The 13694-nt window shown below is 42.5% G+C and overlaps 1 protein-coding gene across 2 annotated transcripts in view; it reads right to left on the bottom strand.

Moving 5' to 3' along the window:
- RND2 (Rho family GTPase 2) overlaps positions 1-5007 on the bottom strand; it is a 385775-nt gene extending 380768 nt beyond the window's left edge. The window contains exon 1 of one of the 2 annotated variants that reach the window (XM_073608369.1): positions 4743-5007. In XM_073608369.1, coding sequence (XP_073464470.1) covers positions 4743-4922 — 180 coding nt within the window. In that variant the 5' untranslated portion in view covers positions 4923-5007. The remainder of the gene's footprint in view (positions 1-4742) is intronic. The other variant, XM_073608368.1, reaches the window with a different exon arrangement.
- Between the last annotated feature and the right edge of the window lie 8687 nt (positions 5008-13694).

Genomic DNA, 13694 nt, shown 5'->3' with positions numbered 1-13694 from the left:
CAAATTGCTCAGGTGTGAATAGGGCCTCCAGCTATGGCCTCTATTGCAAGGTGCTGTAAAAACATACCTTAAAAAAAAATGTAAACACTTTTAATAGTACTGTAAACTAGGTATGCTAATATCACCGAGGACACATACAATGTGTTGAAAAACAAAAATTTATATTTGATATAACTCCATTGTGACCACTAGATGAAGATTACAAGCATAGTAAATAAACTTCTTTTTTTATGATTATCAGCTCCATCTAGTGGCCATAACGCGGTATTTTCCTGATTCACATTCAATCTTGAGAGCAAAGAGACTATAAATATTCATTTTTTTCCCCCATTCACACAGAATTTACATGCAGTTTCAGTTTCACGGGACAAATAGTTCTGCAAACGTTATAGATAGGTTATAAAATACACCCCAAAGTGTTTGTTCACCCCAGTCTGCAGCGTTCTATTTTGCGGGCTGGTGTCTGTTACCAACGGTGAAGAGTCATGTGATGCACTGTTTCAGAGCATCACGCTGTTTACATTTTTTTAAAACTTTATTGAAAAGGCACGAAATTGCATTCCATAAAGTTTATGTGCTGTAGCTGAGCTGTGATGTGTAGACAAGCAGTGATATATGGTGCAGTGAGCTGCTCTTGGAAAAATGCAGCATATAAAAAAGAATTGATTTCTATGTGCCCTAGTGGTGATCTGCATTGTCCTTGTGCAGAAAAATGCAGGTCAACGTATATAGTATAAATGACCCATTAAGGCCCTGGTGACCAACCGGGGGCCACATGCCTCTCTCTGGCATGTTTTATGTGGCATCAGGGCCCCTGCAGACATAAATGTTAATTCCCTACTTTCCTGCTATAGTAGTGATCTCTAGAAGTCTCATATAGTATGTCTCCCAACTATGGCTGTCTCCTGCAAAAAGGCCCCCGGTCTTCAACAACTCCTATAGCATGTTCACAGTCTATGACAACCTCTAGCAGCATGTCTGCAATCTCTGACCATCTCTTTTGTCATGTTCACAGTATCTATATCTTGTATTTTGTCTGTAGTCTCTGATCATTTCCTGTATTATTTTTAAAATCTCTGATCAGCTTTTGTATTATGTCCAGTGTCTCTGACCATCTCCTGTATTATGCCCACAATCTCTGACCATCTCTCTTATGTCTGCAGTCTCTTACAATCTCCTGTACATGTACACAGTCACTGACCATCTCCTGTATTATGTCCGCAGTCTCAGAACAGTAGCTTTATCATGTCCGCAGTCTCTTCCCATCTCTTTTACCTTGTCCTGGTGACCAACCTGCGGCCTGGGGGCCATATGCCTCCCTCTGGCACTTTTTATGTGACCTTCAGGGCCCCTGCGTGTTTCCCTATTTTCCTGTTATAGTAGTGATCTCTAGCCACCTCATGCAGTGTGTCTCCAGACTATGCCTGTCTCCTGCAAAAAAGTCCGCAGTCTCCAACTCCTTTAGCATGTCTGCAGTCTCTTACCATCTCTTTTACCATGTTCACGGTCTCTGACCATCTCCTGTATTATGCCCACAGTCTCTGACCATCTCTTGTATTATGCCCACAGTCTCTGACCATTTCTTGTATTATGCCCACAGTCTCTGACCATCTCCTGTATTATGCCCACAGTCTCTGACCATCTCTTGTATTATGCCCACAGTCTCTGACCATCTCTTGTATTATGCCCACAGTCTCTGACCATTTCTTGTATTATGTCCGCAGTCTCTGACCATCTCTTGTATTATGCCCACAGTCTCTGACCATCTCTTGTATTATGCCCACAGTCTCTGACCATCTCTTGTATTATGCCCACAGTCTCTGACCATCTCTTGTATTATGCCCACAGTCTCTGACCATCTCTTGTATTATGCCCACAGTCTCTGACCATCTCTTGTATTATGCCCACAGTCTCTGACCATCTCTTGTATTATGCCCACAGTCTCTGACTATATCCTGTTGTGTGTCTGTTGTCTCTAATATTGAATATTCAATGGATTATATGTGCACTTATTTGGTGATGTTGGGGCCACACTGGAGGCCCCCCATATCATGAAAGTTGACCACCACTGCATTAAGGCACCCCCTTCTTTGAAGGTTCTATCTACACTCGATCAGTCTCTAAGATTAAATAGCAGAACTCTGCTCTGGGAAAGGCCACTTCTCTGAATTGTGAACACAAGTAAGATCAGAACGGCATGTGTTATGTCTCTATAGAAATCCTTTCTACAAAGCTGCATGCGGACTATGTGATTACACGGACGGCTTTTTAGGATCACCCTGCTCTCCACATGCCTACGATTCTACAGAACAATAGGCAACCGTGAAATCATTGCTTACATCCTCCCGGTTCACTTTTCAGTGGATCAGCTTTAGCCCTTTCCTATATAATCTTTATCTTATTTCTAGAAATCTGCTGATTGCTGCACACTGTTATATTGTGTCCGATGAGCCATTACTATACAGGACTATATACTAAATGTATGCATCACGTCCCAATGGAATAAGTTTTCCACCAACTGCACTGGACTGCAAGCTCCTAAACAAACCCAACCAAGGAATGAACGACTCCCAGCCCTGGATGGATTTGCACTGCATGTCACTAAAAACTGATATCAGATACTTGATTGGGCAAAGAGAGGAGATCCAGCCAGGCAGCTAGAAATTAATCTTATTGAAATAGCATACCTTTTCTTATTCAAACAATAGCAAGGCCGCCCAGATAACCGGCTATAAAAGGATATTTCTGTGTACAAGATGCTTGTGATAACAACAATTAGGGCTCAGTTACACAGACCTGGCATACTGTTTTCTACACATCTGTATTCTAGTCTATGGGCTCATTCACACAGCTGAGAAGAGCAGCATAAAAATAAAAATACAGGACACAGCTAGGCTATATTTTTCACATTATGCATGTAAACAGTTGTGCAATGGTTTACATGCGTACAGCAAGAAGTATACAAGGACCATATTGGCTGTTGCTGCTGCTCCTGGCTGACATGTCAGTAACAACACTGTCAGTCTGAATGGTTCAGTGATGAGTTGGCGGCACATGTACAGAACAAACTAGGGTAGTCATTAATGAATGACTACAGTTAAAAAAAAAAAAAAGCCATATCACATGTTTTGGTTTCAGGCTTATTTTACACAGTATGCGTGTAAATGTTTGTGCCATAGCTTGCATACATACAGGGACCTTATTCGCCACCGCCGCTGCTCCTGGTAGACATGTCAATAACATCATCAGCCTGAATGAGCCTTTGATGTGCTGGTGGCGCATGCGCAGAATAAACTCAGGTAGTCATTTATGATTGCCTGAGCTCATTGTGCGCATGCGCCACCAGCACATCAATAACTCCTTCAGTTCAACAGTGTGATCAACGGTGCAGCTGATTATATACTGAGGTTATTGACATGTTTGCCAATGGTGTCCCTGTATGCTGTACGCATGTACATGTTGCACTACTATTACATGTGTACAGCAAATACACAGGATATTTCTGCCAGCTAGATCTTGTGTATTTTGGATACAATCATGTGAAAGAGTTCTTAACCAATCAGCTGGACTTCTAAAACACCAAAAAAAATAAATAACCGTTAATGAAAACTAAGTTTAGGTCATAAACTTGCAATAAAATGAGGATGAAGATGCACCTTCACAAACAAAACCCTTATTGATTGTATCGACCTGGTAATTTATGGGGGATAGATAGATAGATAGATAGATAGATAGATAGATAGATAGATAGATAGATAGATAGAATAGATGATAAATGATAGGATAGAGGATAGATTAATAGATGAGACAGAATAGATGATAGAAGGTAATTAAGTGTTAGATAATAGATAAATTATAGAGGGTAGATGATAAATAATATTAGATAAATAGATTGACAGATAATGATAGAAAATAGATAAAAGATGAAATAGATCATAGATAAATGATGGAGGATAGATGGAAGATAAACCAATTGATAGATATATGATAGAGAATGGATGATAGATGATAATTGATAGATGATAGATAAATGATGCAGGTTAGATACATTTTAAACAATAAACAGATTGACAGATAAATGAAAGAGAATAGATTATATAAAATAGATATCCGATAGGGGATAGAAGATAGATAACTGTTAGAGGATAGATAGTAGAAGATAAAATAGATGATAGAGGACAGATAATAGATAGATAGATAGATAGATAGATAGATAGATAGATAGATAGATAATAGAGGATACAGAAATGAAAGATGATATGTGACAAATTGATGAATGATAGAGAAAAGTTTATAAAAAAATAGATAACTGTTATAGGATAGATAAAATATAAAATGATAGAAGATAGATAGAGGATCCCTAAATGGGAGATGATAGATGACAAATTGATAAATGATAGAGAGCAGATTGATAAACAAGAGATGATCGATTATAGATGAATAATAGAAGATGGATAGGGAGACAGATAGATGACCTGATGGTTGGATTAGGAAGAGCCAATGAGAAGTCAGGCACTTTAACCCGTTGTTGCCCACACACAGACTCATTCATAAATCCTGGCTCCCCCAGTCCCTGATGGTGACAATGCCTGCCGATGGGTTCTGTGGATCCATGGAAGGTGTGTGTGTGAGCCTACAGAGCAGGATCTTTAGATGTGGAGAAGAGGAGACGTTGTGATTGGTGATCCCAGTATAGAGGATCAGGTAAGTGTGCACAGGATCATGGCGGTGTAGGGATCTACCTCTGGATAGCAGTCCTTAGCAAAGACGTGAAGCAGAGCAGTCTTCCCGCACTGAGTGTCCCCGACCACCACGATCTTACAGCGAGCCATCTGCTTGTCCATGCTGTCCTCGGTGTCCTCAGCCCTGCACTCCGACATGGAGAGCTCCCAGTGTAGAGCCTCCCGGTCCAGTCCACACATAGGCGATATACGATCCTCAACCTCCCAACATCTCTGCCCTACTGCACAGCCCGACCAACCGAGCCTCACACTTGGCAGCCTCACTGTCATCGTCTACGCCAATCAGGAGCCAGGATATGGCTGATATTAGCATAAAGGGCGTGGCGATCGCTCCTGGTTAGACTGCTGAGAAGGAAGAGTGTGTTGCAATATGTTAATATTTGTATAGAGAGCTACAAGTGTGCACACATAGGACTCAGATAACAAAGGGTCACAGTAGAGCTGCACGATTCTGGCCAAAATGAGAATCATGATTTTTTTGCTTAGAATAAAAAGATCACGATTCTCGCGACGTAAAATCTTTCACATTATACAAAAAAAAAAAAAAAAAATAGGCTAACTTTACTGGTTAATGTTTTTTTTTTTTTTTTTTTTTTAATTCATTAAAGTAATTTAAAAAAAAATGCATTTGAAAGACCGCTGCGCAAATACAGTGTGACATAAAATATTGCAACAACCACCATTTTATTCTATAGGGTTTCTACTCAAAAAATATATATATATATAATGTGTGGGGGTTCTAAGTAATTTTCTAGAAAAAAAAAATGATTTTAACTTGAAACCAACAAATGTCAGAAAAAGATTTAGTGTTTAAGTGGTTAAACTTTTTTCACTTGCACACAAAGTCTATTCCATTGACAAATTGTTACAATGTTTATACTTAAGTTCAGCTGATAAAGAATGTTTTGATTCTTGGCAGACTGTCTGGTTTTTCTCTTCCTTTCTTTTGAGGGCTGTGGCTTCAGAAGAGCAGAGAGAATTCTTTGCATAGAAAGAATTGTGAAACACTTTAGTCAAGATTGCGATAACGATTCTTGACGATTAATTGTGCAGCTCTAGGTCACAGAAGATGATTGGTGGGCATACACACTTCAATAAATGTTCAATTTCTGTTGTAATCAATCTTTCCCAAAACGAATAATCAATCTAAAGTCAACAGCCTATTTGACCAAACACTGAAACACAGAGAATTGGATTTCAGTGGATAGTTGGAACAATCATACATTATCTATCAGCAGTGGCTGGTGATGCATCTTTTGGAGGTGACAAACAAAACCCCCCTCACCCGCTCGCTTGTTATCCCCACTCGCAAGCCCGCCAGCCTCGCACTTACCCATCCAGGGTGCAGGCGGCTTCCCCGGCTTATCCTCCCAGCCAATCGGGTCACTTTTCCTTCCTGCCAGTCGGGTCTCAGGACCCGCTTCCTGATTGGTTGGGAGGTGAAGCAGAAAGACATTAGGGAACATATTAGATAAGCACCTGAATGACCGCAACATACAGGGATATACAATGTAATACTGACCTAAAACCACACACATAGGTTGGACTTGATGGACTTGTGTCTTTTTTCAACCTCACCTACTATGTAACTATGTAACATTAATGTCACACAAGTGAGTGGGCTCAGGGTGCAGTGCTCTGTGCCCCCTTTTTTAAGACAGTTAGAGCCTCCAGCTCTAATCACCTGCTTCACAAAAAAAAAAACTTGTAGAACTCTATGCGTCAGGCACCCTGCATGGAGATTAGGGGCCGGCACATAGAGATTAGGGGGGTCTGTGCCCCTTATGGGCTGGCCGCCACTGTCTATCACCTGTGTTTCCACCATGCAATCTTGTAATCTGAACGATCGAAATACGATCATATTCATGACCGAAGCATCTCAGTGCCGCCAATAATTGCAAAACAATCAATAATGTCACAAAGGGGACTGTATGGTTGTGAAACGTGGAACCCCCATGCAGCCTGCATGATGAGTGGAGGTCATGGTGAGTACTCACTCGAAGAGCAGACAGTCATCCTGCCTGCTCAGAGAGGTTACAGATAATATGATACAGAGAAACTTGTAAACTGAACTTATAGGAATGGCAGGAGTCTAGTACAACCTTGGAGTGCTGGTCTAAGGCTCCATTCACACCTAGGTGATAAATCGTGCTGCAATTGTGGCAAATCGCTCCTGCTCCTTTTTTAAGTGACAAGCTTTGCGCATTACGTTTTTGCTGCGATTGCAGCATTATTTATTGTGTGACATACGTGGCAAAGTCACACCATGATTGTGGTGACATTAAGAAGTAATGGCATCACAAATGGAATCACAGGCAGAATCACAGCAATTACGCCTGCGATTCAAATCGCCTAGGTGGGAATGAAGCCTTCCAGGCAGGACATGGAAAAAAGTCAATTACAGCACTGGGATTCAGGGCTCACAGGGAGGCTGGAGTACAGGAGTATCTTATAGCATACAGAACACAGAAGTAACAATATGTTGAGGAACACTGAAGTGCCTAGGATACAGTTGAGATACCCAGGATACAGTCATAACGAGTTTAGGACAGGAAGGATACCTATTGTACTGAGAGGGGAGAAACTAGCCTGACCGCATGTACAGCAAGGACTCTTGGAAGGGTCCAGAGTCTAAGAAACTACCTGGGTCTTCTCTAGAACTCCAGAGGGTGGCGATGGGTTGCACTGCAGACGGTTCCCAAATTGCCATTCTCTGACTCACCTGAGCAGGCAGCTACTCGGAACCAGTGTTGCCAACTCCACCTAAGTGAAATTTACTGACAGGACAGCAAAAATTTACAAACAGCACCCATTTTTTTTACTGGCAAAAAACATGACATTTACTGACAGAGCTACATTTTTTTACCGACACTTCAAAAAAGTACATAAAATCATCATTTTAAGTGCAAAGCAGTGCAAATATATAAGCTATAAACATATAGCTAGTGCTACTAGCAATGTGTTTAAGTTATAAGAAAAGTCAAAAAAACATATTTCTCCATTAACATGAAGGTCAGGTAAAATAACCCAGCCAGCACAAAGTTCCCCCATATATCAGAGTCTGCAGGATTGGCCCCTACAGTGAAAGGCAAACTCTGTAAAGGGGAATGCTGCAGATCATAATGTCAGGTGGGAATGCTGCAGACTTTGGTTTAAACATAGGTGTGCGCAGCCTCTTGCATTAGGGTGTGCACCCCAAAGCTCAAATACATATGCATGTGTATATGTACTGATGGTGTCAGTAGGGCAGTGGACAGTGTAATTTTGTTAATTTTCTTTTCCCCAAATTTTTGGGCTTGTGTAACATTTTTTTTTGGGGGGGGGGGTGAAATATCAGTGGTCTAAACAGGGGGGAATATGCAGCACACAAGGCAATTAGGGTGTGCCCAGGCACACCTGGCACACCCTGTGCGCACGCCTATGGTTGTAAACCAGAGCTCCCCCTTACATCAGAGTTCACAGCGTTCTACTTTACATCAGAGTTTCCACTTACATCAGGGTTTGCAGCATTGCCTTTACATCAGAGTTCCTCTTTACATCAGGGTCTGCAGAGCCCCCCCTTGCACTGTAAGAGGGAATCCTGCAGACTCTAATGTAAAGGGGAACTCTGAAGACACTGATTTAACCACTTGCTTACTGGGCACTTAAACCCCCCTCCTGTCCAGACCAATTTTCAGCTTTCAGCGCTGACGCACTTTGAATGACAATTGCGCGGTCATACAACACTGTACCCAAATGAAATTTTTTACATTTTTTCCCCACAAATAGAGCTTTCTTGTGGTGGTATTTAATCGCAGCTGGGGTTTTTATTTTTTGCTAAACAAACAAAAAAAGATGGAAATTTTTGAAAAAAAAAAAAATCATGTTTAATAGTTTGTTATAAAATTTTGCAAACAGGTAATTTTTCTCCTTCATTGATATGCACTGATGAGGCGGCACTGGTGGGCACTGATAGGCTGCATTGATGGGCATGGATAGGCACAGATAAGGCGGCACTGATAGTCACAGTTAAGGTGGCACTGATAGGCACAGTTAAGGCGGTACTGATAGGCACAGTTAAGGCAGCACTGATGGGGACAGATAAGGCGGTACTGATGGGCACAGATAAGGCAGCACTGATGGCCACTGATGGGCGCTGATGGGTGGCACTGGGTGGCACTGATGGGTGGCACGGATGGGTGGCATGGATAGGTGGGACTGATGGGCACTGAGAGGTACCACTGATGGGGGGCACTGATGGGCGGCACTGATGGGGGGCACTGATGGGTGGCACTGATGGGCAGTGATGGGCGGCACTGATGGGCACTTATGGGCACTGGTAGGTGACACTGATGGGCAGAATAGGAGGAGCCAGGAGCGCCTGGTGCTGAGGGACCCCAGAAGATGAGGATCGGGGCCACTCTGTGCAAAACCCTTGCATAGAGTAGATAAGTACAACATGTTAGTTATTTAAAAAAAAAAAAACGAACCTTTACAACCCCTTTACTAAAGTTCTTGTGTAAGGGTAAGCTGTACACCATCTACAGCATCTACACCAGCAATCTTGGGACAATATCCATCCTCAGTGGCTCACCAAAGGGGCAAAAAGCCCAGAAACACACTGCCTGGGTGTCTCCAGTATTATTGCTGGCAGTTGTTTACAATTACCCGCTTCTAGGTGAGTCAGTGCTACTGCTGCTGTGTGTGAAATCTAGACTCTTCTCCGGACCTATTATGTGGCATCCTGTGATGTGATTACCTCGCTCTATGTACACCAAGGCTGGATTACCCTATTTTAAATGTCAGTGGATGCATATTTCTTCATGATTAACCCCTTGGAGGCGACACCTCCTGGCCCTTTAAGGGGTTTAGAACCTCGGGAGGCGGGGTGGGGTTTATGATCATGTGACCGCCCTGATTGACTGTCATGGCGGTCACATGAGCGGAAAGGTCCCGATCGCTGCTTTCTGTTAGCTACCGGTAACTGTGCAGGGTGCACGCTCTCTGGCAAAGCCGTATCCCACCAATTCACGCAAATATGTGGCCGCTCCGCACCAAAGCCCACCTGCCGAGAGGCCGCATATGGGTTAAAGTGTTTGATTTTACTGACACCACTCTGCACTCTGCCTTGCTGTTTACAGTTTAAATAAATAGCTCATAGTATGCATTAGAGCGAAACCCATTGATTTAACCATCTCCCAAAACAACCATGAGTGGTAAATGTCACCAAGTAGCTGGTTTCATAACTGATTTTAAATATATAGAATAAGCACACCAAATAGCAAAAAAGCTTAGCTTAGCAAATAAATACAATTATACAATAGGTACAAATATATTCAATGTGACGGTACGAGGCCCTGCCACGGTATTAGTTTAGCAAATTGGTATAAAAAGTACACAGGATTTCCAAAGATGCAGTTTGAGAGGCTCTGGAATATTTATTGTGAACGAAAGCTGTACTCTATGTTTTCTCTGGGCTTGGTAGTTCCGGATCGGGGCCTGGAGTTTGGAGGTTCCAAAGTGTCTTGGGTGGGAAAGAACCTTCAATCCTGTGTCCAGGCTTTGCTTGACTCTTGCAGCCTGTGTAAGGGTACAGCTTTGCAGGGTCGTTATATAGTAACTGTCATGTTTATCATGCCTTGTGATATGCCTTTAAATTTTATATGTATTATTCTGTCCCTGGTTCCTCCCCTTCCTGTATCTCAGCTTATTCTGTATAGTTAGCCCCGCCCTTCTCCCAGTAATGCATTTCTGCACACATGTGGACTGGATCACATTATGATATTTTGACCTATCCGGTGTTCATTGTTGTAAGATTCTCACAGTTTATGGATTAATCTGTTTATCCAAATAAGATTGGGGTTATCAACATCTCAACACAACTAACTGTAAGTTACGGAGATCACACTTTCAATGCTTAGATTGGAGAGGAAGAACAGTAAGCCAGGCTTGAGGATAGCTCAGTGCAATTGGAGTTGCAGTTGCTGCCATTCAGACATCTGGTATGTGAAGATAGAGGTGTGCTCCAGCCAAGAGAGGTGGCCTACTGGGGAGACAAAACTCCATGTTGGAGAGATTCCCTTACCCACGGCCAGGTAGAGTTGAGACAGCTAAGCGAGTCAGCAGAGCAGCCAGAGCTGAGGAAACCAGAGAATCGAGGAAGGGGATCTGTGAGTCTCAAGAGTCGGAGAGCCCAGTGTCCTGGGCAGTGGCAGCTGGCGAAGTTTTAGGATGGAGGGGCGCCCTTCCTTTTTGACCCCATCCCACTTCACATAAGCCCCACCCCTTATAGAATCCACCCACTCTGTCCCCTGTATTCCACTTGCTTCCACCCATAGTGTCAGACGTATACAGCTCAGCATCACAGGACAGAGTATACAGCCCCAGAATCACAGGACAGAGTATACAGCTCAGCATCACAGATAGGGTATATAGCTCAGCTTTACAGATACGTGTCAGAAACCAGGAATCAAACCGAGACAGAAGTACAGTTAAATCACACTTGTTTAATAATAATAAAAAAAGGTATACATAGTAAACGTAGTCAAAACATAGCCATAGTTCAGCAACCAGAACGGATAGTCAGACAAGCTAAAACATCGGGGAGCCAGAGATCAGCGTAGTAGAACAGCAAGCAGGATCTGGAGCCAGAAGGAATGTCAGCCAAGCAAGTCTTTAACAGGAACACAGGAGAGCGTCTCTAGAGATGTGATCAAGGCGAAGGCAGAGATCATCTGGGCTGGACGGCTTAAGTAAGCAGGACTGACGAGCAGGATATCATCAACAGGTGAGTCACTGTGGAGAGATAGGAGCTGGCAATTAGCCGAAAGCTGAGCGGCCCATAGGGTATATAGATCAGCATTACAGATAGGGTATATAGATCAGCATCACAGAAAGGCTATACAGCTCAGCATCACAGATAGGGTATATAGATCAGCATCGTGGATAGGGTATATAGATCAGAATCACAGATAGGGTATATAGATCAGAATCACAGATAGGGTATATAGATCAGCATCACAGATAGTATATAGATCAGCATCACAGATAGTATATACTGTAGATCAGCATCACAGATAGTATATAGATCAGCATTGCAGATAGTGTATATAGATCAGCATCAACAGGTCCCACTGACTTGCCTCCTGATTGGCAGGGAGGCACTGTGGTGTGAAAATAGCGAAAATTCATTCACTATGGTCACACAATTTGCCATCATAGTGTGCCCCAAGCACACCCTTTTTTAAAGTCTATTAGAGCCTCTGGCTCTTAACAGGTGCTCAAAAAAAACCACCCCCTCCCAACACCGCCATAGGAGTCCATGCATCCAGGGTCCTGAAAGGGGCCGGGCGCATGCATAGGGAGGGCGGCGCCCATGCACCGACAATGCACGGGCTGCCACTGGTCCTGGGAGAACCCTACCCAGGGAGGCCAGGAGTGGGGCCTGAGTAGTAAGGTGCTGCTAACACAGGCTGAGTGAATCTGAGGAGCCCATGGTCAGGGAGATCAAAGAGAGCAGTGGTACTGCTGACTGAAGAGAGAGGTAGCTTGGTATTTTCAATTATTTGTTCTACAGGGAGAAACTGTAACTCCTGCATGGGCAACCCATTTTTGTTGGACTGAAACTTTGTTTTTCTGTTTAAGAAAAGTGAGCTACCAGGCCCTTAACAATAGTTCAGACTGACGTGAACTCCCTTCAAAAGTGCATCTACCACGAAAGCTAAATATCCCACAGATCACATCAAGTACAGTATCTCATATTACCTCAAATATAATATAGCATATCAAAGTACTAAAAGGACACACTTACTGAACGTAGAAATACGCAATATGGCAGAAATTGATATGGATATGTAAAGATTTGTTTTCATAAACTGATTGTAAGTTCATATATACCATAATAATGCAAGAGAAGCAAGCCGATTCGTTGTACATTTGGATAATGATATGTCCTTGGCAATGTCATTTGATGTATGTTTTTGTTTTTGTTTTAAGGAAGAGTTTTTTCTCTTCCTAAGTTTTATACATAAAAAGAAAATCTGATTTAAAAAAATATATATATAATATAGCATAGATATTCACTCCACTGGTTAATCCAACTGACAAAAATACATGCATTTATACAATTAGCAACTAATTAGGCAAGCCAGAGGACTAATAGTAACCGTTGGATCTAATGGAGGCTATTCAATCTGATTGTTCAGTGTATGGCTAACTTAAAGAGGTTGTAACCCTAAAAAAAAAAAAAAATCCTCTTTCCTTGTAGCAGATTAAACAGCACAGTGCTTGTGCTATCTAATCTGTCCCTCTCTAAGCTGTAAAAAATCTGGTTGATCCTGCTTGTTCCTGTGTCCCCTTTAGTGTGCTGATCAAGGTAATCATTGCTGCTGATTCATGATTACCATGATCAGGTTACATGCCTTCGTCATCCTGCTGCTCTCCCCCTTACTCTCTGCCTGTCATCTCCTGTGTGTGTGAGCCGTCTCCGCACCCCCCTGCTGCCGCTATTAGTAGTTGGCAGTAAAGTTAAAGAAATATTACCCCAGATGAAGTCTATTCAGACGAAACGCGTTGGTTGAAGTGCTGCTACTACCATTGTGCCATCTTATGCAAAGTATCTTTAATTGACATATGAGTGTTCAAGTTTTACTCTTTTTATATTAAACCAATTTGAAAAGGTATCACGCTATTTGGACCTTTTTTTATTCTTTTGGTCTTACCGTGTGAGCTGATTTCACCTCCTCGAATGTCCTCCCATTGGTGAGCCTTCATTGGTGTCACATACTGTTCCAAGTCAGCAATACCGCTACCATTAAAAGTTCTGGTGATTTTCCATCTACCAAGGTGCTTTTGACACCCAAGCTTTTTTTTGACTTGGGAGGTATATGCCCCTTCAAGTCCAACATATCTTGTAAGCCTTTAACCAATTGGTGGCAGTGTCTTCACGAGAATTCCTCACAAGATTTCTTCACT

This window comes from Aquarana catesbeiana, linkage group LG12 (genome assembly GCF_042186555.1).
Source record: "Aquarana catesbeiana isolate 2022-GZ linkage group LG12, ASM4218655v1, whole genome shotgun sequence".
NCBI classification, from domain to species: domain Eukaryota; kingdom Metazoa; phylum Chordata; class Amphibia; order Anura; family Ranidae; genus Aquarana; species Aquarana catesbeiana.
Note: the sequence above shows the minus strand (reverse complement) of the source record. Positions and strands in the feature narration are given on the sequence as shown.